This window comes from Pseudophryne corroboree, chromosome 6 (assembly GCF_028390025.1).
Source record: "Pseudophryne corroboree isolate aPseCor3 chromosome 6, aPseCor3.hap2, whole genome shotgun sequence".
NCBI lineage: Eukaryota > Metazoa > Chordata > Amphibia > Anura > Myobatrachidae > Pseudophryne > Pseudophryne corroboree.
This window is the reverse complement of record NC_086449.1, coordinates 603766245-603793541: the sequence shown is the minus strand read 5'-3', so window position 1 is coordinate 603793541 and position 27297 is coordinate 603766245. Positions and strand designations below refer to the sequence as shown.

Here is a 27297-nt window from a genome sequence, read left to right as displayed (position 1 = left end):
CAGTGTATGTCAGTTCCCAGTCCTATTCGTGTTCCTGATCAGATCCAGTCCACCTTGAAATCAGGTTTTGATTCTTATCTTTTGTTCTTTTATTGGTTACCATCTTGTGCATTGTTGCATTCACATTCAATTTATACTCAGTAGCTAATTCCACCCTGTGCATTGTTGCATTCACGTACAATTTATACTCAGTTGCTTATTCCACCCTGTGCATTGTTGCATTCACATTCAGTTTGTGTTTAGTTTTAACACCACCCTGTGCATTGTTGCACTCACATACATTCTGTTACTTTTATCAGCTTGTGTATTGGGCAGTTTATCTAGGTTGCTTCTTGTGAGCATCTCTCTGCACTATACCTTACTCTTGCCCAGCCTCCAATAATCGCCTTGTCCATCCATAAGTCCTGGGGGCATCTGAGTACGTGGTGGACCTAATTCACCCTGGAAAGTGGGCTGTTAAAGGTGAGGCCTAGCTTGCAGGAGACTAAAAGACCACTGGGCAAGTGTAATCATATGAGCGCCACCTGGTAGCCCTCGTAACACAGTAGGTTTCATAACAAGGACTGAACATCCAATCAGCACCAGACAAAGAACCAAGCAAGATTCTAACTCCAGCTGCAGCAATCAGGAGTCAGAACGAAGCCCAGCACAATCAGACCTAGTCTGCAAATGACTGGTTACCAGATGACTGGTGGGAGCTCACAGAACTAACCTTACCATAATCTATTGAGCTGTGCCTACACTCAAGATATACATGTCACGGTCTGGGGTTTCTAATCGGAGTCAGGATTCTTAGGCTGGACTGGTGAGGAAAATAGGAACTTGGGCAGTTGGATGTGACTTCTGTGCATAGGCCAACAAGTGGGAATGATTCTGGCCCACAATGGTTACTGAACCAGGGAACTGGAACTCACCAGCCAGTCCCTGGAACCTAGTGAGAGGAACTCAATCTCAGGTCTGAACCCCAGAACCATGATGTCAGAAGCCTCAACCAGGAAGTCAAAGAACGGAACTAGTGGAATTCAGCAAACTGTAACCAGACTGGAATCTGATAACTTGTGCACTTCCCAGGAATTCAAGATGGGCAGCTGAGATGTGTCTCTTAATATAGGAACACATCCCAGGACCCACAACACAGTACCCAGGGCTGCCTCAGCCATCAGAAACTCAGCAGAGGCCTCAGCAACCAATCAAACCAAAAGTAAAATTCACCACCACTGATGGTGTTACAGAATGGTGCGATGGTTAGAGTCTATCTCAGAAGCCGGTACTGGTTCCAATGTAAACTTGCTGGGAGTAAGAGCAGATGGCTGACTACTGGTTACATAGATAGTGAGGCAACTTGCATGGACATGGAATAAGCAGGTGAGATGACAAAACTGGAAGTGCTGTGAGACACACTGCAGTTGCTGAGCACTAGCATATACTTGAGTAGTTAACACAGGCTGGTGATAGGAGCACTGAATACTGTAATGATAGTAGCACCGAGTGCATGGCACAAAACAGGAGCACAGTATGCAGCTTGTAACAGCGGTATTGACACTGCTGGTGGTATCAGTACTGAGAGCAGGTTGTTTAACAGAAGCACTGGCTCAGGCTGAGAATTGGGATACTGGATACAGGTGGGTGGTAAGGATAACAAGCAGGAGCACTGACACAGTCTGATAGCAGATGCACTAAAGGCATACAGATAGTAGCGGTACTGGCAGCAGGGAGTGCAGTCTTATTTCAGAGACCATGAGTGCAAGTAATCACACAGGGTGACCGGAGTCAGAGAGCATATACACTTCAGAAATCAGTTGTTTCAGCCACAGGTAAAGGTGTAAATAGTGTTCTCTTGGCTGCAATTGGTAGGGCAACATGGCTGGTTTATTAACAATCATAAATGCTGTGACAGGTCAGGAACAAAACCTTAATATACAGTAGAAAAAGGTCGCACAAGTCACCCTATATCGAAAAGTAATGCCCAGATGTTTTGGTTTCATAAAGTATATGTATAATTACTTAATATAGTGATAGAACAGGGGGGTGCTACAACAGGAAAAATGGGCATATCATTTACAAGAATAGAAGGGGAAGAATTGCCTTAAGGTGGTGCACATTTACATATTATAAAATATAACTTTTAATTCAATTAATATTTAATAAACAAGCAAAATATAGGATAAAAATACATACAGGGGAAAAAAGTGTTTAAAATGTGATTATTACACACACTGAATACCCACTGGATACGTAGCTAATATAATTTGTATCAAAATATGGTCAATGTGTTAGTGTCTCAATTTATTGATATTGAATACTATACAATTATAACATGATTTAAATATTCTTAATATTCAATATCATCTGCATACTAAGCGATGTTTTGGCATGGAGTTATGTGTCCCATTATAATCACGTGCTGTCCATATAACATATACATTATCCGTATTAATGCTGTAGAGAATTACTCAATGTGCCCAGAGATAGCTTTGTATTCGCTATTCCTTAGGTAGTTGAACCTTTCTATGATGCCGGAATAATACCTAAAGTTGCTGATACTTTAGTCAGCGTTGTGTGCCTATAATTAGTATACAGAACCACCTACATTTATTGAAACAAAATCCTAGATAAGCCACTGCTTGCGCCGGCTTTTTGTTGAGAATAGGAGAGCCTGAGGCGAATTCATTAGCCACAGTTAATTACCGCGGCTAAGTGGATACCCTCCTAAACACTGTTCAGATGAAGAATAGACTCCTCCACTTTATAGACTGTTATTATTAACAAGTCATTTCTAACAATTGCTTTATTATTCCAGGAAATCTTATTTAGATTGCACTTTCGGATAGTTTTATACTATTTTTGCAGGGACGGCAACAGAAATCACAGGGCCTGTTACACCCATGTTTTTGCCCCTTCATCCCATTACCCGACAGGTAATGGCCAGTCGTTTCTCTGCAACGGGAAACCTTTGAAAAAAATGTTTTTCCATACCAGATGTGCCATCAGTTGGTATTTGCTATTCACTTAGTAAATCGTATGGTTTGGAAGATGCCTGTTTGTGTAGGAATACAACCAATGGCATTGTCATACAGCAGAAGTTCAACCAGCTAATACATAGAAACAGAAGTTTTTGTGCAGGCCAAAATGTAAACTTCCCTTATCAAACTATTTTATATTAATAAACTGTATTTGCTAATATGGTATCATTTGTATAGTAATGTTTCTTTAGGTGCCTAAATGAAGATTACTGTCCCGAGCCTTTTCCCTTTTAATCTCTTAGCCCCCAGTATCTCTCCAGCCCCATATTGTATCTCCAGCTTCAGCCAGCCTCCTTCTGTCTCTACAGCCTACCAGGTGTCTCCAGCTCCAGACAGCCTTCTGTATCTCTAGCACCCCACTGTCTCTTCAGCTCCAGCTTCCTTTTGTCTCTCCAGACTTCCATTGTCCCTTCAGCTCCAGCTAGCCCCCTACAATCTCTCCAGTACCCCAGTGTCTCTCAAGCTCCAGCCACCTTCTGTCTCTCCAGCCCCTAAGTGTCTCTTCAGCTCCAGTCAGATCAATTTTGTCTATCCAGTCCCCAGTGTCTCTCCAGCTCCAGCCAGCCTCCCTTTCGTCTCTCCAGCACCCCAGTGTTTCTCTAGCTTTAACCCCCACATCCCTCTGACTCCATCACAAAGATACTTACCTTCTCCTGTGTCTTCTGGCTGCTCCTCTTCATGGCTATTCTACATTTCAGCGCTGCGACAAAATAAACAAAACAAAATTATTACACCAGCTGCCAGCAGTGCTGGAAGTTCAAACAACAGCGCCCCCGGACCACACAGGCTGTGAGCAGGGGGCAGATGGTGAGCGGTGATAGGCTGTAATCAGAAACCAGAGGTTGTGGGATGACAGGCTGTGACCAGTGGGTAGATGGTGTGGGGTGACAGGCTGTGAGCAGAGGGAAGATGGTGTGAGGTAATAGGCTGTGACTGGGAAGCAAAGATTGTGGGGTATTGGGCTGTGAATGGGGGACAGAGGTTGTGGAGTGATGGGCTTTGACTGGGGGACAGAGGTTGTAGGGTTACGGGCTGTGAGCAGGTGACCGATTGTGTGAGGTGATAGGCTGTGAACAGGGGTAAAGTGTGTGGGGTGACTGTGACTGGGGTTCAGAGGTTTTGGTCTGATGGGCTGTGACTGGGAGACAGAGAGTATAGGGTGACAGGCTATGAACAAGACACAGAAATTGTGGGGGGATGGGCTTTGACCGGGGGAGGCAAAAGGTGTGGGGTGAAGGGCTGTGATTGGGACAATGTCTGTGGAGTGATGGCTGTGACCAGGGGACAGAGGAATTGGTGAATGCTGACTTGGAGCCAGGGACAGAGGATATGGGTGAGGAGAGGAAGGGCAGGGAAAAAATACAATAAAAAACCAATTTAACCCCTCACCCAGATCAAAAATATACTCATCTGAAAGCTATATGCACCCAGCGAGGCTGCTGCTGTGTGCCTCCTTCCAGTGCCTGTACCCTCACTGCTCTGTAGTAGGAGCAGGAGAGAGGCACTGTCACTCCACACACATCACACATACCATGCTGATGAGCCGGCCCTAGGCTTTGAATGCATGCCTCTAGGACTGACTCTTTTCACACCAAGTCAGGACCTGGGTTGCCCTGGCAATATCCGGTGTCAGAGGCTCATTGTGAAAGGGGTATTATAGGGGTATTATTGAGATATATGGTTGCAATGTGTCTGCGTATTTGCTTTATATCCATTTTAATGGCTTTCCTGTGCATGGTTTAGCTAATTAAATTTGTGTTTTAGACAATAACACAATAAACTCCCTTTTTCCCTCTAAATATTTTGCAAACTTACATCCCTCCAAACTGAAATTAAAAACAAGTGAGGATGCTCTGGCCTGACATAGAGGTGGTTCTGAAAGATACCTTTATGAAGGAGCATGATGGAGCTCTGGCATATAAAAGTTTGAGGAGTCTCTTAGGTATATGTAGGAGAATAAGGATGCTCTGAGGCATTGTGATGAAGATGTGACATTTACATGCAGTCAGCAATATCAGAATTGTTTCATACGTAAGTGTATGAATGACCCTTGCATGGAACAACATGGCTGCTAAGCTGTGTCCCGAAGTTGACCTAAGTTTATCCAGGGAAATGGGAGGAAAAAATTATGTTCAGGGGACAGACAGCGATCTCTTATCTTGTACCAGTCATAAATGTTTGGGGGTGGAAAACTGTATCCTTCATCCTCAAACAACAAGACCTGGTCATGCTAGGCCAGGAGTAATAGAATGCTTAAGGAGAATGGAATGTCTGTGTCCCTTCTGGGCTAAATCCCTCTCCCCTATCTACTGAGTTAAAGACTTGGGGGGACAAGAATCCCTTACATGTCCAGTGTCCAGCAGTGATCTAGTTAAAAAAACAAAAACAAAGGTGGGACAGAAGCGTACAGCTGCAAACAGGTATAACTAGACTTCTCCCTCAAGGGTCAGTATTCATTTCTTGGGAACTCAGCCATGTGTTGAAGATGAATCTTGAAGCTCAACTGTGAAGTCCCCCACATCAAGAATCCTAAGTGCTTTGTGTAAGTGTTAAGGTGCCCATACACCTAAAGATTTATCTTCCAATCTGGCTGGTTGGAACGAAAATCTGGTAATGGATGGGAGCAAATGACAGTTGACCATTTCAAATGTTCAACTGTCATTTGCTCCCATCCATGTCATTTGCTTCCATCCATTACCAGAATTTCGTTCCAACCAGCCAGATTGGAAGATAAATCTTTAGGTGTATGGGCACCTTTAGGCTTCTGAATTGTAATATTCTGTTTATTTTTCTGAGATTCATGCACTGTATTTCTGTCCATATTTGTAATCATATTTTTGTTATAATCGAACATTTGATTATTTTCTTTGAATTAAATATAATTCATTCTAGCGTATTCTCTGTGTCTCTTGGTGAATTTGCAAGCCTCTGCAGCCAAAGCTACTAACAAAAGAGTGAGTATGCAATTAATAATTCTTCATACAGATAGCTGCAAAAGACTGTCTGGGGTCCATACGTTCATGTTTTGTGGTTCTTTTGCTGGTGGCAGTTACTGGGTTTTCATTAACCACACGTGTTGAGGTAACCATAAGTCACTGGCGGTGATTCTCACATTGACATATCTGGTGAATCGGCTGTCCAGTTGTGACATAAAAGAGGATCTTTATGGCCAGAACGCTAACAAATAAAATGGCTGCAAACCCTACAGCAGTTTTGGTCATGCATCCTGCCCAGGAGTCTGAAAATTAAAAGGTGGTCACTCTAAGCAAGTGGTTCCAAACTTTTATGAACCACAGCGCTCTAGAGTATCAGAATTATTTTTGCTACTCCCCTAGGCCAAAAGTTTCCTATTGAGAAATTCAGAATAAAATATAAAATTAAGTATGTGATCCTTAGGGTCAGTTATGTGGTGAAGGACAGGATTCACTTCTGTTTGTCCACATATTTTCTGATTGACAGCCACAAGCACTGGTTTTGCCTATTATACTAACCATAAATTATTTGAATTGAACTTGTACCAACCCAGGGCACACCTTCATGTGACCTAAGGCACACCAGGGTGCTGCCGCACCCAGTTTTGAAACCACCGCTCTAAGGTGTAATAATGTTTTTATCAGCCCACTGGTGTATCCATAATGGGCACAGTGCGTGTAGTGCACACAGGCCCCCAGGGTCCCCCACACCACACACCCTGCACCCATTACCTTCCAGAGTCCCATGTCAGTAGGAGCAGCAATGAAGAAATCACCAGGAAAATAGCGTAGCAGCCAGTTTCCTGGCATTTTGTGCATGCCCAGTAGAAAAATCACTGGGAAATTGCAGTTGTGCCATTTCCCCGGAGACTTGCACATGTGCACTAGACTTGAGGACAGTGCTAGGTTCTCCTAGTGACCATAGTGCCCAGAGTGTATTGCTGTACCTTGCTAGAGAGGAGGGGGCCTGTACGGAGGCTGCACACCCTCCTCCCCCTCTCATGATGAGCCCCTGCTTCAGCCCCTAGCTATGGTTACATGCATGTTCATTATTTCATGTAGATATGTGCACATGATGTCCTCAGAATCTGATTGTAGACAATTGCAGCAGGGCCAGGGAAATACAGAATTGTAATTCATCTACAGAGATTCATTTGTTTTGTCTCAACGAATCGAGAATTTCCAACATGTTGGATTTTGCCAAATTTTTAACACAATTTTCATCACAGTGCAGAACTGTGCTGACTGACTGCTGATTGCTACGTTATACTATATGTGCAGTCACTATTATTTTATTTCGGTTTTCACCTTGTTACAAAGCAGTGGCGTAGCTTACAGGCTAGCACACCTCCCAATTTAGGGAGATGGCAACGCGGGACTCCCTGGCACTGTGAAGCTACATGTGTCCCAAAAGGGGTGTAGCCTACAGAAAAGGGGGTGTTGTTCCACAGGAGTGCTGCAATCATGAGCCACGCCCCCGTTTTCCATCACTTTGGGGGCATGCCCAGTGCTCGCTGAGCTGCTGGCATGCAGTGGTGCACGCAGGGGGGGTTTCTGAGTACCTGGAAACCCCCCCTGATGAGCCGAGATTTCTATTTGAGACGGAGACAGCTTTGTCTCCGTCTCAGCAAAAGCCGCTACCGCGATCGCGACCACGGAGCTGCAGCAGCAAGAGAGAGCTGTGGAGCTCTCTGCTTGCAGAATGTGCCGGGGGAGCTGCTGGCTGCGCATGCTCAGCAACAGCAGCTCCCTCCACTCCGTCCTCACTCTGCCGTCCTTCTGCTCTCCCAGGCCCTGGTGTATCATGTAAGTTTGCAGCCAGTGTTTATGTGTGTATTTGTATGTTTGTATGTACAGTATGCCTGTGTGTTTGTGCACTGGTGTATGTACAGTCTGTATGTATGTATGGATGTGTACTTGTGTATATGTGTGTGTTTGTATGTTTGAATGTGGTATATATGTATGTATGTGTGTGTGTGCGTGTATATGTGTATATATATATATATATATATATATACATACACACACATGTATGTATGTGTGTGTATATATATATATATATATATTGGTTAAATACCATACCAGTGATCTCCGTGTATATAAGTGGAAGGTACCTCTGATGCATTTCTCTCATTCATATGTGTTATAATGTATAGCTTGTTGTCTAGACAAGTCTTATTAATTGCTTAAATATGCTTGGCAGCCCTGTAAAGATACTTTGTTTTTAACTTGTTTTACTATTTGTTTGCACTATAGGCACGTTCACTACCAGCGCATGTAGCGCGCATAAGTCATTTATCTAAGTACTTTGTTTTCTTTCAGCCTCCGGCCCTCCCCCAGGTGACGGCGTCCCTGGCAACGGATAGAGAGCTGTAGCCGGGCATAGAGGAAACACGGGGTGGGTGACGTCAGCACGCCTGCGGCCGTGACCGGATATGCAACGGAAGGCGATGTCCGGACCCAGGGAGACGCCAGCATGGGGCAGGAGGGGGCTGTCCTACATCATCACCTCAATCACCTACTTAAGGTATGTCACTTGCTAGTGTTTTTTTGTTTAGTTTGGTGTGTTTCACTTTCAGTATAGCACCTTGAAGAAAACGCCGGTAGGGCGTTGAAACGTCGGTGTAACCACTATGCCTGTTTGATGCATATGTTGTGACCATTACACGTTTGGCTTTTTTTCAAAATCCCGGAGTGCCGCCTGGTTCTTTTGCAGTACGGACAGGAGCAGTAATCCTAACCAGAGAACCATACCATATATATATATATATATATATACATACAAATCCACAATGACCGGCACTCCATGTAAATATACTTTAAGTACCTGGGTGCCTTCCCACGATCCGGAAGGAACATGCAGAGAGAGAGAGAGAGACGGGCGTCACTCCACGGATTCCAGAAAACAGAACAGCTACACAAGCTTAGTTTCAACGTTTCAGGTACTACTTTATTGACACCTTTCGTCAGGATACAAACTTAAGTGATGAAAACATGCTTTATATAGATCCCAATGCCCAGAACCAAATCACAATCCCCACCTACTTCCGGTCGCGGGCAACGCCGCGTCACACGCCGGCCCGTAACAGGAAGCGGAACCCATCACCATAGCAACACACCAACGTTGCTAGGTACCTCAGCACGCCGGGCGTCCGGTCAACGGCACGTCCCCGGAAGCGCATGAACCTGCGTCCTCCAATCGGCGGCCGGGAGAGGGGCCCGTAACCAAGGAAACCATTACCAAACGTAAACAAAAACAAAAAACGGACTTACATGCTGCATAACTCAAACAAAAAATCACAATAATGGGTTTGGAACTGAAGCAGGTGAACAACATACTGTGAATAAAACAGGACCTCAAAAGATATGATAAATAATCTAGTCACGATCTCAATCGTGAATCATATATCGTGTACATGATGATTATATTCAAATTTAAAGCCCTTAGCTAAAAACTGTTACATAATGTTCCTATTACCGAACCAATCGATGATAATTAAATTCATAACGGTATTTACCACCCACAATTCTAGTGTTGCAGCATTTTGGATATAGCAAGAATAATCTTATTTAATGATCCGCTAGAAGAAATTAAATCCAGCTTTATATACTTAATCATAAAAAGCATAAGAAAGATACATTTTCATTCAGGCCCGCAGGTGCGATAGTATTAAGATCAAAAATCCATCGCGCTTCCAGTTGTAGTAGCTTCTTATCACGATCACCCCCTCTCGCCATTGGGGGGACGTGATCCACCAATTTATAGCGCAAAGTTGCCATGCTGTGACCCGCTTCCTTGAAATGGCGCGCCACCGGTTGCTCAGTAGGTTTTCCTTCTAGAGCCATTCTAATGGCAGATCTATGTTGTGCTGCTCTTTCCCGGAAGGTACACATAGTCTTGCCTACATATGCCAGTCCACATGGGCATTTAATAATATAAATAACGAACTTCGAAGTGCATGTCAACACTTGCTTAATGGCAATTTTTCTTCCGGAGTGAGGATGAAGCACTGATGATCCAGTTTCCAGATATCTGCAGGTCGTACATCCCGTGCACTTGTACGAACCCGGAGGTTTACTCAGGAAGTGTGACCTAAGTTCTCTTTGTGGTGAGACTATATCTGTATGGACTAGCCAGTCTTTTAAGTTTTTTCCTCTCCGATGACACTTGAGTAAAGTGCTGTCGCTTAATGCAGGAATAGTTTTGTCAGAACTCACAATTGGCCACAAAAGATTAGCATTTTTCTTAATAACATTACTGGCCGTCGTGTAAGTAGTTACCAATGGCAGTGCTTTACGCACAGCTTTTGTTTTTCTTAGTAGACATCGCTCACGTGGCACAGCAAGAGCTTTTTCCTTTGCTTTAATAAGATCATTTCTTCTATATCCCCTCTGAAGGAACTTCACCATCATGTCATCAATTTCTTTCTCTGCATCCATGATGTTACTTGAAATTCGTCTCGCTCTCAAGAACTGGGAATAAGGAAGTCCTTTTTTCATAGCTTCTGGATGAAAGCTGTTTGCATGGAGTAATGTGTTTTTATCAGTGGGTTTGTGATACATGGATGTCAACAGCCCAATATTGTTTCTTGTAATTTGAACATCCAGATAATGGATCGTGTCAGTACTCACCTCATAGGTGAATTTAATGTTATTGTCCATTTGATTAATTGATGTCATATGTTTCACAAAATCTTTTTGTTTTCCAGCCCAAATTATGAGCAGGTCATCGATGTAGCGTAGAAAGAGGGTCACATCTTTGGCAAAGGGCACATTCTCCAAGAATAACCTTTTCTCGACCGACAGCATGTACGCATTAGCAAATGCTGGGGCCATGTTGCTCCCCATAGCGCACCCCAAGCGCTGTAAATAAAACACCCCATCAAACAGGAAAAAGTTCCGTGTTAAGGTTTTCTCCAATAGTAGCAAGAAGAATTCTATGTCCGGGCCTTTATAATGGGGGTTGTCCATCAGAAGTTGTCTCATTGAGGAAATGCCCTCATTGTGTGGTATATTGGTGTATAGACTTACCACATCTATACTGGCTAAAACACATTCATCAGGTAACTGTGTGCATCCTTGAAGACGGAGTAGAAGTTGTGTAGTGTCCATGAGTACCAATGGTTCTGCTTGAATCACAGGCTGTAAATAGAAATCAAGGTATCTAGGGATCACGTTATACAAAGATCCCCGAGCCGAGATTATCGGGCGTCCTGGAGGGGCAGAGAGGCTCTTGTGCACTTTTGGTAAAGTATACAGGATTGGTACTACTGGGTGGTCCACCGTCATCGCCCTCAAAGTGGTTTTATCAATAATACTTTTTTGATGTGCCTCAAGGAGTATTGCATCAATTTCCCTTTTAAACGGTGCTGTAGGGTTTCCTCACAATTTTTCAAACACCGCTTGATCATTCAATTGACGGTAGATTTCTTCAACATACCGGTGGCGATCTTGTAGCACGATGGCCCCACCTTTGTCTGCCGCACGTATTACCACCTCTCTGTTGTCGCTCAGTCCCCCCATAGCCTCGAACTCCCCGTGAGTCAGATTTAACGGAGATTTTGTTAATTTCTTGATCCCTAAATTTACAGTGGATTCAAGCATTCTTGAATAGCTTTTAATGGATGCATTATGTGTCTGTGGATCAAAACGTGAGACTGGTCTTAGAGGGTGGTCAGGACTTTCATTCCCTGCATTTGTTGAATTTTTTCCAAAATGTTCCTTCAGCTTTAAGTTTCGCTGATGTTTCCATGCATCGACCATCCACTCAAAGTTGTTAAATCGCGTAGTGGGTACATATGTTAGTCCTTTATTTAAGACACTTGTTTCTTCCTTAGATAGTGTATAGGAGGATAAGTTGATGATAAGATCATTAGGGGGAATTAGCGCTTTCCTCTTCCTCTCCCCTTGGCCACCCCTCCGTGTGTGGCAGCGTAGTCTCTTCCTCGCGCACCCCTGGTGCGCGTAGCAGCCCCTAAAGGGGGTTTGTTGCTATTAGTGCTAGTTGAGGGTTCTTGTTCACTGGTGGAGCTTTCCCCCGTGGAGGCCTCTGTATCAGTCAGAAAACGTCTTGCATTACGTTTATTAAAGAACTGATTTCTTCTTTGTGGATACCGCCCCGTGGCCCAAGGGTACACTGTTTGATCCTCATAGTCCTTGTTTACTGTTAACAACTTAGATTTTTTATATTTGATCAGTTCTTGCTTATACAGTTCAACCTTTTGATTCAGCTTTGTCATCCAATCTGTATTGGGGTCACTGGTCAAAAGAGATTTAGAAGAGAGTTCTAACTCTGATATTTTGCTTTTGGTTTCATTCATGATTCTAGTAGATTCTTCTATTACCAGTAACATCAGGTCACAAGAGCATTTATTCAAGACCGCAACCCAACGGCGGCAAAACTCTGAATTCATTCTCCCAATGGTTGGGACATTTCTAATCCTGAAACCCCTTGGGATCTTACGTTCCCTGTAATAATCAGAGATTGTAACACTGTGCAGGTGGTAGTCTATCTCTTTTTTCTTTAATTTAAGCAGCGAGAAATATATATCTTCAGCAGCATCCACACCCACAGTGTTTTTAAAAGTGTCTTTAGTCAGGAGTGTCTCTGCTTCAGAGTCAGTAAAACTTAAGAATTCACCTACAGGCAAACTGACAGCCTGAAAATCAGGGATAATTTTCATTCTATTTTGACTCAATCCGTCCATGATCACTTATTTATTTTAAACAGCAGCAAGTCCATGTAGACAAAAGACCACCAGTGCTCACAGATGAGATATAGAAAAACATTAATGAAAAGTGAAAATGTACTGACACGAATCCATATTAATTTTGAAAACTGGTTGTCATGTCCAATAAATGTCTGTCAAGCAGAAACTTATTATACACAAATCCACAATGACCGGCACTCCATGTAAATATACTTTGAGTACCTGGGTGCCTTCCCACGATCCGGAAGGAACATGCAGAGAGAGAGAGCGAGACGGGCGGCACTCCACGGATTCCAGAAAACAGAACAGCTACACAAGCTTAGTTTCAACGTTTCAGGTGCTACTTTATTGACACCTTTCGTCAGGATACAAACTTAAGTGATGAAAACGTGCTTTATATAGATCCCAATGCCCAGAACCAAATCACAATCCCCACCTACTTCCGGTCGCGGGCAACGCCGCGTCACACGCCGGCCCGTAACAGGAAGCGGAACCCATCACCATAGCAACACACCAACGTTGCTAGGTACCTCAGCACGCCAGGCGTCCTGTCAACGGCACGTCCCCGGAAGCGCATGAACCTGCGTCCTCCAATCGGCGGCCGGGAGAGGGGCCCGTAACCAAGGAAACCATTACCAAACGTAAACAACAACAAAACGGACTTACATGCTGCATAACTCAAACAAAAAATCACAATAATGGGTTAGGAACTGAAGCAGGTGAACAACATACTGTGAATAAAACAGGACCTCAAAAGATATGATAAATAATCTAGTCACGATCTTGGGCTGTTGACATCCATGTATCACAAACCCACTGATAAAAACACATTACTCCATGCAAACAGCTTTCATCCAGAAGCTATGAAAAAAGGACTTCCTTATTCCCAGTTCTTGAGAGCGAGACGAATTTCAAGTAACATCATGGATGCAGAGAAAGAAATTGATGACATGATGGTGAAGTTCCTTCAGAGGGGATATAGAAGAAATGATCTTATTAAAGCAAAGGAAAAAGCTCTTGCTGTGCCACGTGAGCGATGTCTACTAAGAAAAACAAAAGCTGTGCGTAAAGCACTGCCATTGGTAACTACTTACACGACGGCCAGTAATGTTATTAAGAAAAATGCTAATCTTTTGTGGCCAATTGTGAGTTCTGACAAAACTATTCCTGCATTAAGCGACAGCACTTTACTCAAGTGTCATCGGAGAGGAAAAAACTTAAAAGACTGGCTAGTCCATACAGATATACCTTCCGGGAAAGAGCAGCACAACATAGATCTGCCATTAGAATGGCTCTAGAAGGAAAACCTACTGAGCAACCGGTGGCGCGCCATTTCAAGGAAGCGGGCCACAGCATGGCAACTTTGCGCTATAAATTGGTGGATCACGTCCCCCCAATGACGAGAGGGGGTGATCGTGATAAGAAGCTACTACAACTGGAGGCGCGATGGATTTTTGATCTTAATACCATCGCACCTGCGGGCCTGAATGAAAATGTATCTTTCTTATGCTTTTTATGATTAAGTATATAAAGCTGGATTTAATTTCTTCTAGCGGATCATTAAATAAGATTATTCTTGCTATATCCAAAATGCTGCAACACTAGAATTGTGGGTGGTAAATACCGTTATGAATTTAATTATCATCGATTGGTTCGGTAGTAGGAACATTATGTAACAGTTTTTAGCTAAGGGCTTTAAATTTGAATATAATCATCATGTACACGATATAAGATTCACGATTGAGATCGTGACTAGATTATTTATCATATCTTTTGAGGTCCTGTTTTATTCACAGTATGTTGTTCACCTGCTTCAGTTCCAAACCCATTATTGTGATTTTTTGTTTGAGTTATGCAGCATGTAAGTCCGTTTTTTGTTTTTGTTTACGTTTGGTAATGGTTTCCTTGGTTACGGGCCCCTCTCCCGGCCGCCGATTGGAGGACGCAGGTTCATGCGCTTCCGGGGACGTGCCGTTGACAGGACGCCCGGCGTGCTGAGGTACCTAGCAACGTTGGTGTGTTGCTATGGTGACGGTTTCCGCTTCCTGTTACGGGCCAGCGTGTGACGCGGCATTGCCCGCGACCGGAAGTAGGTGGGGATTGTGATTTGGTTCTGGGCATTGGGATCTATATAAAGCCTGTTTTCATCACTTAAGTTTGTATCCTGATTAAAGGTGTCAATAAAGTAGCACCTGAAACGTTGAAACTAAGCTTGTGTAGCTGTTCTGTTTTCTGGAATCCGTGGAGTGCCGCCCGTCTCGCTCTCTCTCTCTCTCTCTCTCTATATATATATAGTGGTCGAAGTGGGGCTGAAATGCACTGAAAGTGCAGCAGGAGGCGAGGGAAGTGGCCATCCTGCTGCACATTGCCTACCGCACGCCGCTCACCTCCAGCCGCCGCCAGGCGCTAAGCACGCTGCTCGCCGCCAGCCACCCGCCGCCACCAGCAGCCCATCGCTCACCGCTGCCAGCCACCAGCAACAAATTAGGTAATGTTCCCCTGCTGTCACCTCTCTCCCTGCTGTCACCTCTCTCCCTGTCGTCACTCTCACCTCTCTCCCTGTCGTCACTCTCTCTCCCTGTCGTCACTCTCTCTCCCTGTCGTCACTGTCGTCACTCTCCCTCCCTGTCGTCACTCTCCCTCCCTGTCGTCACTCTCCCTCCCTGTCGTCACTCTCTCTGCCTGTCGTCACTCTCTCTCCCTGTCGTCACTGTCATCACTCTCTCTCCTTGTCGTCACTCTCTCTCCCTGTCATCACTTTCTCTCCCTGTCGTCACTCTCTCTGCCTTTCGTCACTCTCTCTCCGTCGTCACTATCTCTCCCTGTCATCACTCTCTCTTCCTGTCGTCACTATCGTCACTCTTTCCCCTTGTCGTCACTCTTTCTTCCTGTCGTCACTCTCTCTCCCTGTCGTCACTGTCATCACTCTCTCCCTGTCATCACTCTCTCTCCCTGTCGTCACTCTCTTTCCCTGTCGTCACTCTCTCCGTCGTCACTCTCTCTCCGTCGTCACTCTCTCTCCCTGTCGTCACTATCGTCACTCTTTCTCCCTGTCGTCACTCTCTCTCTCTGTCGTCACTCTCTCTCCCTGTCGTCACTGTCATCACTCTCTCTCCCTGTCGTGACTGCCGTCACTCTCTCACTGTCGTCACTCTCTCTCCCTGTCGTCACTGTCATCAATCTCTCTATCCCTGTTGTCACTCTCTCCCTGTCGTCACTCTGGCTGTCCCTGCTGTCAAAATTTCAGCTCATTCAGTGTGCTACAATGTGAATTTCGGCTAATTCAGTGTGCTACAATGTGAGTTTCGGCTCATTCAGTGTGCTACAATGTGAATTTCGGCTCATTCAGTGTGCTACAATGTTAATTTAGGCTCATTCAGTGTGCTACAATGTGAGTTTCGGCTCGTACCGTGTGCTATAATGTGAATTTCGGCTCATTCAGTGTGCTACAATGTGAATTTCAGCTCATTCAGTGTGCTACAATATGAATTTCGGCTCATTCAGTGTGCTACAATGTGAGTTTCGTCTCGTACCGTGTGCTACAATGTGAATTTCGGCTCATTCAGTGTGCTACAATGTGAATTTCGGCTCATTCAGCATGCTAAAATGTGAATTTCGGCTCGTACCGTGTGCTATAATGTGAATTTAGGCTCATTCGGTGTGCTACAATGTGAATTTCGGCTCATTCAGTGTGCTACAATGTGAGTTTCGGCTCGTACCGTGTGCTATAATGTGAATTTCAGCTCGTACCATGTGCTATAATGTGAATTTCAGCTTGTACCGTGTGCTATAAGGTGAAAGGGGCACCAGTACTAGATAGTATAAGGGGTTCTACTACACTGGACACGCCCCCTTTTGGGTGACCACGCCCCCTTTTCTGGAGCGTGCCAAAGGCGCGCATAATTACGTCCTTGACTTTTGCATACCCCCACTTCAAAATTTCCACTTCGACCACTGTATATATATATATATATATATATATATATATATATATATATATATATATATTACACATACATGCACATATACATACACACCCACGGAAACCCCCCTCGCTAAATCCTGCGTTTGCCACTGGCATGCCCCCAGACCCTCTGTCTCCCATGAATATACGCTGTGTCCATGGGCACGGCGTCTACTCACCGTTGCACTGCTAGGCAGAGCGAGGACCGGATGTAGGGGGGGGGGGACGAAGGGGGTGACCGCCCCCCCTAACCCAGTCATAGCCACGCCCACTTTTGAGCAGAAGAGAGCTCTCCGGGGCGAGCCTGAGGCAGAATGATGTGCTGCAGCTTATACCACAGCAGCACAGAGGAGCCAGGAGAGCAAGGGTTACAGAGCATTTGCCCCTCACTTGCTGGTGTGTGGGTACTAGGGCTAATAAATACAATTACCTCATAGCACAGTCACATGTACATAGAACCAGTGGCGTAAGTTCGCCCCAGTCGCCCGGAGGCATGATAAATGTTGATGCCCCCCCTACATACTGTATACATAAACACCCTTCATATGTAGCTATCCGGCCCTCATGTTGAACAGTAGTAGCGTGCTCAGGTGCCTTTCCAAATAGTAATATAGATACACATACAAAGTGGACGGCACTCCAAGTCAGTCATCACAATAAAATAGACACCAGCATACCTTTATAGCACACCTACAGTACTCCCTCACCCAACAGTGTGTCACAATGTAGATGCTTTGGCGCAGTGGTGTGCCGATATACAGTATATATATATATATATATATATAACAACACACAAACGCCTCTTTCACTTAAACACACACACCTCTCACTTACACTCACACCTCTTACTTACACACGCCTCCTTAGCTTAAACACACACATGCCTCCTTAGCTTAAACACACACAATCCTCACTTACACACACGCCTCTCACTTACACACACACCTCTCACACACACGCCTCTCACTTACACAAACGCCTCTCACTTACACATGCTTCCTTCACTTAAAAACACACACACACACACACACGCCTCCTTCATTTAAACACACACACACTTCCTTCACTTAAACACACAAACATGCCTCTCTCACACATACACACATGCCTCTTTAACTTAAACACACACACACACACACACACAAAAACAAACACATGCTTCCTTCACTTACACACACACACACACACACACACACACACACACACACACACACACACCTCGCTTAAACATGCACACATAAAACACAGTGCTGCCAACATTCATTAAAGACCCCTAAGCACCCCTCCCCTTTCCAACTACACACACCCCCACAGTGCAGCTTGAGGCAAGTGCTGCCAGTGCCTACCTGCTGCTATCAGCCCAACGGAAGAACAGAGAGCATCACTTGGCCAGCTCATCTGGAAGGGCCTGGCAGGAGCAGCGTTCTGGAGCTCCCCCTAGCTGTAGCCACAGCCAGCTCTCTGTATATACTAGGACAGGGGTGGCCAACCAGTCAGATGCAAAGAGCCAGAAAAGATCTGTAGTCAAGGGCAAGAGTCAGTATCATGCGCGCGCCGAAGGCGCGTGTGCAAAAATGGGGGCATGGTCTAGTTTTTACAAAGCCACACCCCATTTTGTGCGCACACCTTTCATTATGACGTTTGTAGGAGTATGACCTTGTGTCATAACTCCGTTTTTAGTCATGTTGTACAGTGCCAAATACATATAATGCCCGGGTGAGGTATGGTATGCCGGCGGCCGGGCTCCAGGCGACCAGCATACCGGCGCCGGAAGCCCGACCGCCAGCATACCGACATCGTGGCGAGCCCAAATGAGCCCCTTGCGGGCTCGCTACGCGCGCCACGCTATTTATTCTCCCTCCAGGGGGGTCGTGGACCCCCACGAGGGAGAAAAACTGTCGGTATGCCGGCTGTCGGGATTCCGTCGCCGGTATACTGTGCGCCGGGATCCCGACAGTTGGCAACCTGAAGACCACCCATAATGCCCCTGTACAGTGCCACATACATATAAAAATGTCAAAAAATGGGTGCCTCCACACTGCCAGAAACATATGTCCCCACAGTGCCAGATACATATATGCTCCAAAGTGCCAGATACATATATGCCCCACAGTGCCAGATACATATATGCCTCACAGTGCCAGATACATATATGCCTCACAGTGCCAGATATACATGACCCCCCAGTGCCAGATATGCCCCCAGTGCCAGATATATATGTCACCACAGTGCCAGCTATGCCCCTAGTGCCAGATATATATGTCCCCAAAGTGCCAGCTATGCCCCCAATGCAGTGTCCCCACAGTGCCAGATATGCCCCAGTGCCAGATATACATGTCCCCACACAGTGCCAGCTCAGCCCCCAGTGCCAGATATTCGTGTCCCCCCAGTGCCAGCTATGCCCCTGTGCCAGATATGCCTCCAGTGCCAGATATATATGCCCCCACAGTGACAGCTATGCCCCTAGTGTCAGATATATATGTCCCCAAAGTGCCAGCTATGCCCCCAATGCAGTGTCATCACAGTGCCAGATATGCCCCAGTGCCAGATATACATGTCCCCACACAGTGCCAGCTCTGCCCCCAGTGCCAGATATTCGTGTCCCCCCAGTGCCAGCTATACCCCTGTGCCAGATATGCCCCCAGTGCCAGATATATATGTCCCCACAGTGCCAGCTATGCCCCCAATGCCAGTGTTCCCAGCGCCAGATATGCCCCCAGTGCCAGATATATATGTCCCCACAGTGCCAGCTATGCCCCCAATGCCAGTGTTCCCAGCGCCAGATATGCCCCCAGTGCCAGATATATATGTCCCCACAGTGCAAGCTATGCCCCCAATGCCAGTGTCCCCACAGTGCCAGATATGCCCCCCAGTGCCAGATATATATGTCCCCACAGTGCCAGCTATGCCCCCAATGCCAGTGTCCCCACAGTGCCAGATATGCCCCCCAGTGCCAGATATATATGTCCCCACAGTGCCAGCTATGGCCCCAATGCCAGTGTTCCCACAGTGCCAGATATGACCCCCAATGCCAGGTATACATGTCCCCACAGTGCCAGCAATGCCCCCAGTGCCAGAATTACATGACCCCCCCCATCCCTTGTGCTGCTCACCGCCCTGCTGCTGCGGTCTGTGAGGGGAGGAGAGCGCAGGGTGCGCCTCTCCTGCCCCTCACTCTTCGGCGGCTGTGTCCCTCTTCAATTATGCACCGGTCAATGAGCCAATCAAAGCTCGCGGACCGGCAGCCTTAGCTGCCGGTCCGCGAGCTCTGATTTGCTCACGGACCGGCGCTGAATTGTAGCGCGCCGCCGCCGGAGAGTGAGGGGCAGGGGAGGCGCACGCTGCGCTCTCCTCCCCTCACAGACAGCAGCAGAACGGTGAGCGGCAGTGGGAGACAGTGGAGGAGATGTGCCCCCTTGAGGCCAGGAGCCCAGCGGCAGCCGACTCCATTGCCTCCCAGAGTTCCGCCCCTGCATAGAACAATCACAAAGCTCTATCTCAGTCTCACTCAAAAAGTTCAGTCAGAATTGAGAGAGGAGGAGTTAGGATTGCAGATAGGAGGAGTTAGGATTGTAGAGGGAGGAGTCAATATTAAACAGTAAACCGCCCCCCCTAAAGAAAAGTCTAGATCCGTGTCTGGGCAGAGCTGTCAGTGACAAGAGCCTACCAACAGAAACCCCACCGTGGGACACTGCATCTTGCGGGTAGGACAGCGGGACAGTGGCAAAAAAACGTGAATATCCCGTGAAAGTTGGGACAGTTGAGAGGTATGGGTTAGTGACCATCATTATACAGCAGCAGTTCTCAAACTCAGTCCTCAGGACCCCAATCAGGTCACGTTTTCCAGGTCACCCAGCAGGTGCACTGTGTATCATCGACTGCCACAATTTAAAAAACAAATCCACAGCTGACCTGGACAACATGACCTGTGTGGGGTCCTTGGCAACCTGTGGTGTACAGTATGCAGGCAGACACGGAATAGCAGCCGCTGTCATTCCCTGCTGCTAATTACCAAACGGAGTACCGGCGGCAAAGCTTCCGTCTGGGCAAATTAGACTCGTTCGAGCCTCCGTAGCCGGATGACGTCAGCTCAGCATGTGAGACGGAGCCGAGCCTCCGCAGCAGAGAGAGGGGCAGGCAGACTGAACACAGCAGCAGAGAGGAGGAGGAGAAGCCTCACTGAGCAGCATTTGGTGCAGGTCCCATTGCACAGCCACCACCGTAAGTGCATTTCTGTAGCCCTTATCCGAGGCGGCCATTTCTGTTACCGCGGCATCTGCAGTATAATACACAGCATGCACCAGTCACCTGTATATACATCACATATACACAGCCTCTCTGTCCTGCATAGCAGTGACCAGGTGCATGCATGATGTTACAGCTGTGCAGGAGAACCCATAGGTATCATGTGGGCGTCCTCTCCCGGGCAGCACCGGTGCAGGCTTCTGTGATGGGGCATGGCAGGGGGACCAGGGCTCCTCTCCCCGTCACATCAGTGCTGCTCATGATGCTCCATGTAATTGATCTGTTCCCCTATGGCAGTCACTAAGGTTACAGCTGGGGGGGAAGCCTTTGTGTTTTTGGGGGAAAGAAAATAGTATTTAACAAGGCTTTGTGTTTGGGAGTCTGGGATTTGTAATGAGCCACGTCGACTATTTTTTCATCCAATGCAAATCATTTGACTTATGGCAGCACTGCAATCGCTGTACTATTCTGTTTCACTCGAGTCATTACTGTGGCCCATTCACTACAGTAGGTTGCCTCAGTTGATAAGCGCTGCCTGACCTAGTATTCCAGCTGTATGGGATGAATAAGGAGATGTGTGCTGTACAATGCCTCACAACTTCTCAGATTACAGCACCAGAGTGCAGGCAGAATTCCCATGTGTTGTTGCATCAGCTTCTGAGCCTCAGCCACTCACTCCTTCTATAAGTGCTGGGTATAACATTGCCAGGTTATTTATTTTAATTAGTGATCACTTTTATAAGTGATATAATATGACTATTGTGCAGTTCATACAAGTATCTCAGCTGCTAGACACAACCATGCTGTACACTAGAAAAGCACCAACCCATTGCGCTGGTATAGAATCTGAAGGATATATTTACATAATAAAAAAATAACTTGATGTCTCGGAAATGCTTTAATTGCCTGATTTTATTTTATTTTAGTATAATCCAAAAATCTGTAAACATCAGATTCCTTTGACTGCTTAAAGTACTATTATTAGTAGTGGATTCCTCCCAGTTCCCCAGGGCTATGCTGGGGGGGAGCTTTGTAAAAGATCATTGACAGTGCAGCACTGTATAGTTAAACAATCTGTGTACGTTGTATAGTTAAAGGTGTATTTTTTTTGTGCAATGACCTCCTAACTACTGTTTTATTGAGAACTGATGTATATTAGCAGCTCATATTTCTTTGATTCACTTCTGTCAGTAACCGCCTGGTTTATTGATTTGTCAGATTAATAGTTACTAGGATAATGACCTGTAAATTCTTATGAAATTGATTTTGTAATCTGATAGCCCCTATACATCTGAGATGTGTTTAATTCCCCCGATGGATTACCGATCATCACTGGTTGACGGATGCAATCGGCGGTGCCGGCAGCTTGGGGTGTCGCTCCCACAGATATATGTGGGCCATAGACGTTTTATAGAACTTCTGGAAATAGTATTTGCTACCATTAAAGCTCTATCTCCAAATTCCTGTTCTCTCCCATACTGGATGCTGTAAATTGTCTGAACACTCATTTTTACTGCTCAATTTTTTTTTTCCCCAAAGCTCTCTGTCACTACCAGTAATGACCCTGTCATACAGGTGCATGGATGGGTGACCATGTGAGACGTCTTCAATCATGGAGCACTCTATAGCCCAGCGCAACGTATATTAGGAAGGAAAATGTATAAATACATAGGCTCTATAGTCCTGTGATTGCATTCTTTATCATTTTCCATAGTAATCAGCAGCTAGTAAGATCACTGCCCATGCTCTCATTACACTCCTGTGGGAGCATGTGTCCCACCTGCCTGTTGTGAGGTCACAGCTGGAATTCACCAGGATAGTCTTCGCTTTACACATCTATGTCACTTTTTGAAGGATGCAGTTTAATCTGAAGAACCTCAGCTTGACAAGGTGGAAGCAGATGTGTCAGTTTCTTGTTTAACGCTTGGTTTAGAGCAACTGAGCTTTGGCTTCTCTTCAGCCTTGGGTATAGCTGACACAGCTTTTCATATTGCACTATGTCACTGCAAGTGCAGAGGAAATAGGGCCTAGCCAGTGACATATGTACAGATAAACATTCTGAATGTAAGCTGACTCATACACTTGTCATTATTCCACATCTGCTTTTCTCTACCCCTGTCTGTGCTGGTCACCTACATTTGGGCTCCTGTTGCTAAATGACTGTATGGTCTGAACGGGTGGTCTTCACTTTGCCGGTGGTCGGGCTCCCGGTGATCAGCCTACCGCTGCCAGAATCCCGACCGACGGCATACTGACAGTTCTTCGCCCTCTTGGGGGTCCACGACCCCCCTGGAGGGTGAATAGATAGCGTGCCCGAAGCGTGGCGAGCGAGCCTGCAAGGGGCTCATTTGCGCTCGCCCAGCTGTCGGTATGCCGGCGGTCGGGATTCCGGCGCCGGTATGCTGGTCGCCAGGAACCCGACTGCAGGCAACACATACTACACCCGCTCTGAACTGTTGCACCTTACAAGTAGCAGATGCTGTGTGTTATGCATAGCTGGTATGTCCTGGAGCTTATGTATTGTAATTATGCTGTTTCTGAGGGTTCAAATAAAAACTCCTAAAGTGATCATAACGATGAAAATTTGTAAATAAGTATATTTTTTACATTATGGTTAAGATGAGAGGACTTGTCAGAACTGCACGCCAAGTGCCGTTGTGCTTTATCTGCTACTTTGTACGTTAAAGTCACAGCCCAGCATCTGTAGTACATCTGTAGTACATGTTAATTAGTGTTTTGCTGCATCTACCATGAGAGTCAGATGAAAAATGTAAAGAACAAGATCAGGTGTCTCGTGTTTTATGGTGTATAAAGGCAAGGTGTATGAGGACACATCTGTAGTAATGAAGATGTACGTCATATATTAAGCCCACCTCAATTGTACATTACTTTCTCACTATTGTGAATAAAAATAATACATGTGAATCATTGGTACGATTTTTCTTATTTCCGAGAGTTAGGCGGAAATATGCTAGGAATTACACAAGTATTTTTGTTTATTTTAGAAGGTGCCAGAAAGTGTCCACAATGCTGTAATAGGGGGGTAACAAAGAAACAATTCCGGTGGTGTTAGGGCTAGGTGCGGGAGGAGGGGTTAGGCTGTAGGAGGGGATGGTTAGGCTGCGAGAGCGGTGGGGTAGAAATAGGATTAAAATATTTACTGGAATCCATCGTCATTCTAACTGCCTGGATTTCATACCCAGACTATCTAGTCTGCCATAAACACATGTACGTGGACGCATTTACAGACTAGGGTTAACTTTTGTCAAGAACCAATTAACTTACCAGTATATTTGTGGATTGTGGGAGGAAACTGGAGTACCCAGAGGAAACCCACGCAAGTACGGGGAGAATATACAGACTCCACAGTTAGGTCATGGGTTTGATTCCCACCATGACCCTCAGTCCTGGAGGCAGTAATGCTAACTTTTGCTCCATCCGTACTGCCCCTACACATTAAAACCTAGCAGTTACAAAACACTTGTTCAATACACAACAGCAAACCATAGGGTAAGGGCAAATCACGAGTTTTCTTAGCTTTACATTACAGAAGTGATTCCTTAAAACAGGTGTTTTTTTATTGCCATGTAGGACACCTGAGTTGTGATAACCCTAGCTTATAGTAATTAGTTTTGCACTATTTTGGTTTTCACAAATATTAATTGTTACATATAATGAGCGGGATGTACTAAAAGGTAAATGTGCCTTTTTTCAAATTTTTGGTCGCGTTTTCCATATGTATTTAGCTCCAGCATGCAATACATTCCGGAGCTGGACCTGCTGAGCAAAGCCATCTTTAGATGGCATTACCCAATAGAAATCTGTGAGCTTCCTCTCCGCAGTTCCCTATGAGAGGGATCCAGTTGAATCCCTCTCAGCACCCGTGGTAGCAGCAAGCACTGTGCATGCGCTGTCCTTTGTGCACTTCTAGGTACATACCGGCGAGTGACAAAACACCCCAAAAAAACAAATTATGTCTACCTTTTTGTGTCGACCATTTCTGTCAACCTTTTGACCCTCTCAACCATTTCAGTCTACCTATTCTATGTCGACCTTTAGACCCTGTTGACCTAATGCATGTCTACCATTAGTGGTAGACCTATTGACTGTAGACAATTTTTAGTGTAGATCTAATAATCCACACCCTGAAAAACAGAGTATGAAATGACTCATAATGAACCTAAAATCAGTGCTGTTTTCAAAAGCTAAATGGCTTTTGTGAGTTCATGCATCCATTGCATAGCATATGCAATGTACTGCTCCTCTCTATGCAATTAATTCATTGTTCATGGATGTGACAATGAGATCTGGTTGCATCCTACTATATGTGTGCATCACTTGTGTTTTGTCAGCAGTATCTTATTCAGTGATCTGGCAAGACAGGATAATTGTAGCAGCGTACCGGCCATTTCATTTCACTGCTAAGTAAATAATTTAAAATAATGCCGTTACTTGGCGGGATAAAGTAATTGATTTACATGAGAACTGTAATGGTCTTGACATAACTTTACCAGTAACTCTAGTACCTCATAGATCTTGTACATTGTCAGTGGTGTGACTGCTCTGACAAGTCTACAATTACAGCATGAAAGTTAACTGTTTTTAACATTCTCCTCATAAACCGATTGGAGATTATAATAGCTGTAGCTCCATGCGACTGACGATACAATTTTAAGTCTAGGTGGACCTTGTACTATTTGTTGTACAGTATAACTACTTAGCTGGTTAAATCCTCCTCACTGCTGTGCAAATACATCTAAAAGCAAATTAAACTTGGCAAGCATGCTGAAGAAGCTTATTATTTCTGTGTAGCTGTAATAAACTTGAACTATGACCTTTTGTTAAAATATATGAAGGCTTATGGGTAGATTTACTGTAGCTTCTAAAGAAGACAAGTGGTGGAATTGCCCATAGCAACCAATCATATTCTATCATTTAGAATGTACTGTACTAGAGAAATTATACAGTAGCTACAATTTGGTTGGTGTGGGCAACAACTCCACTTTTCAAAACTTTAGTAACTCTGGCCTAGATTTATCAAGCCTTGGAGAGTGATAAAGCACCAACCAATCAGCTTCTGTCATTTTTAAAACAGCATGTAATGTGACAGTTAGGTGCTGATTGGTTGGTACTTTATCACCATGCAATTTATCCCTCTCCAAGGCTTGATAAATCTGGACCTCTGCCTCTTAGAGTTCACTTACTAAAGTATGGTTAGGACTGATATGAGTGCAGTGGCCCACCGGGGAACCAAAAGATGTTTCAGTAACAGTGCTTTAGTTTAGCAGAAGTCCTGGTATTGTAGATGTACAGTATCAGGTAGGTAGTTTCCAGTAGAGATGAGCGGGTTCGGTTTGTCGAGATCCGAACTTCACCCATTTTACACGGTTCCGAGGCAGCATCTGATCTTCCCGCCTTGCTCAGTTAACCCGAACGCACCCGAATGTCATCATCCCGCTGTCAGATTCTCGCGAGATTCGTATTCTATATAAAGAGCCGCGCGTTGCCGCCATTTTAACTCGTGCATTGGAGATTGAACGGAGAGGACGTGGCTGCGTTCTCTCCCTGAAAAGCTCCGTAATCTGTGCTCAGTGTGCTGCAAATATCTGTGCTCAGTGTGCTGCAAATATCTGTGCTCAGTGTGCTGCAAATATCTGTGCTCAGTGTGCTGAAAATATTTACGTTCTCTGCCTGAAAACGCTCCATATCTGTGCTCAGTGTGCTTTATTGTGGGGACTGGGGACCACCAGTATATAATTAATTATAGTAGTACAGTACAGTAGGCCATTGCTGTATCTTGCAGCTCTGTGTCACTGCAAGTATCCATTCCATATATGTGCTGCATTTTTGTGAGCAGTATATATAGTATTACAGTGCAGCATTTTGGTGACCCAACAGTATATAGTTGTGTACAGTAGGCCATTGCTGTATCTTGCAGCTGTGTGTCACTGCAAGTATCCATTCCATATCTGTGCTGCATTTTTGTGAGCAGTATACAGTAGGACAGTGCAGCATTTTGGTGACCAGCAGTATACATATATAGTACAATACAGTAGGTCATTGCTGTATCTTGCAGCTCTGTGTCACTTCTAGTATGCTGATCAGTGCTCAATATCTGCTGCATTGTTGTGACCAGTATGTATACTGTACTGTGCGACGTGTGTTATACACCTGGTGATTATACATCCTGTAATCTGTACTGAGCGATGTGTGAGATACACCTAGGGATTATACACCCTTTATTATTATTTATTATTATTATTATCCTTTATTTATATGGCGCCACAAGGGTTCTGCAGCGCCCAATTACAGAGTACATAAATAATCAAACAGGAAAACAGCAACTTACAGTTGATGACAGTATAGGACAAGTACAGGGTAAA

The 27297-nt window shown here is 45.2% G+C and overlaps 1 protein-coding gene and 1 long non-coding RNA gene across 7 annotated transcripts in view; one reads left to right on the top strand and one right to left on the bottom strand.

The window, feature by feature from the left end:
• Positions 1 to 20762, bottom strand: part of LOC134933092 (uncharacterized) — a 71788-nt gene extending 51026 nt beyond the window's left edge. Inside the window, exons 1-2 of the long non-coding RNA XR_010179601.1 lie at positions 20682 to 20762; positions 3671 to 3723 (exon numbers count right to left, since the gene is read on the bottom strand). This is a non-coding gene — a long non-coding RNA (uncharacterized LOC134933092). The remainder of the gene's footprint in view (positions 1 to 3670; positions 3724 to 20681) is intronic.
• The window catches only part of SFXN1 (sideroflexin 1), a 65660-nt gene continuing 58642 nt past the window's right edge, over positions 20280 to 27297 (top strand). Inside the window, exon 1 of one of the 6 annotated variants that reach the window (XM_063928054.1) lies at positions 20280 to 20373. Coding sequence is in view for 1 of the 6 variants with exons in the window: in XM_063928049.1 (XP_063784119.1) it covers positions 20749 to 20890 (142 nt within the window). In the remaining 5 variants the exon portion in view is untranslated. Of the gene's footprint in view, positions 20437 to 20576; positions 20891 to 27297 lie in introns of those variants that run through there. The other 5 variants (XM_063928053.1, XM_063928051.1, XM_063928052.1 and 2 more) reach the window with 5 other exon arrangements.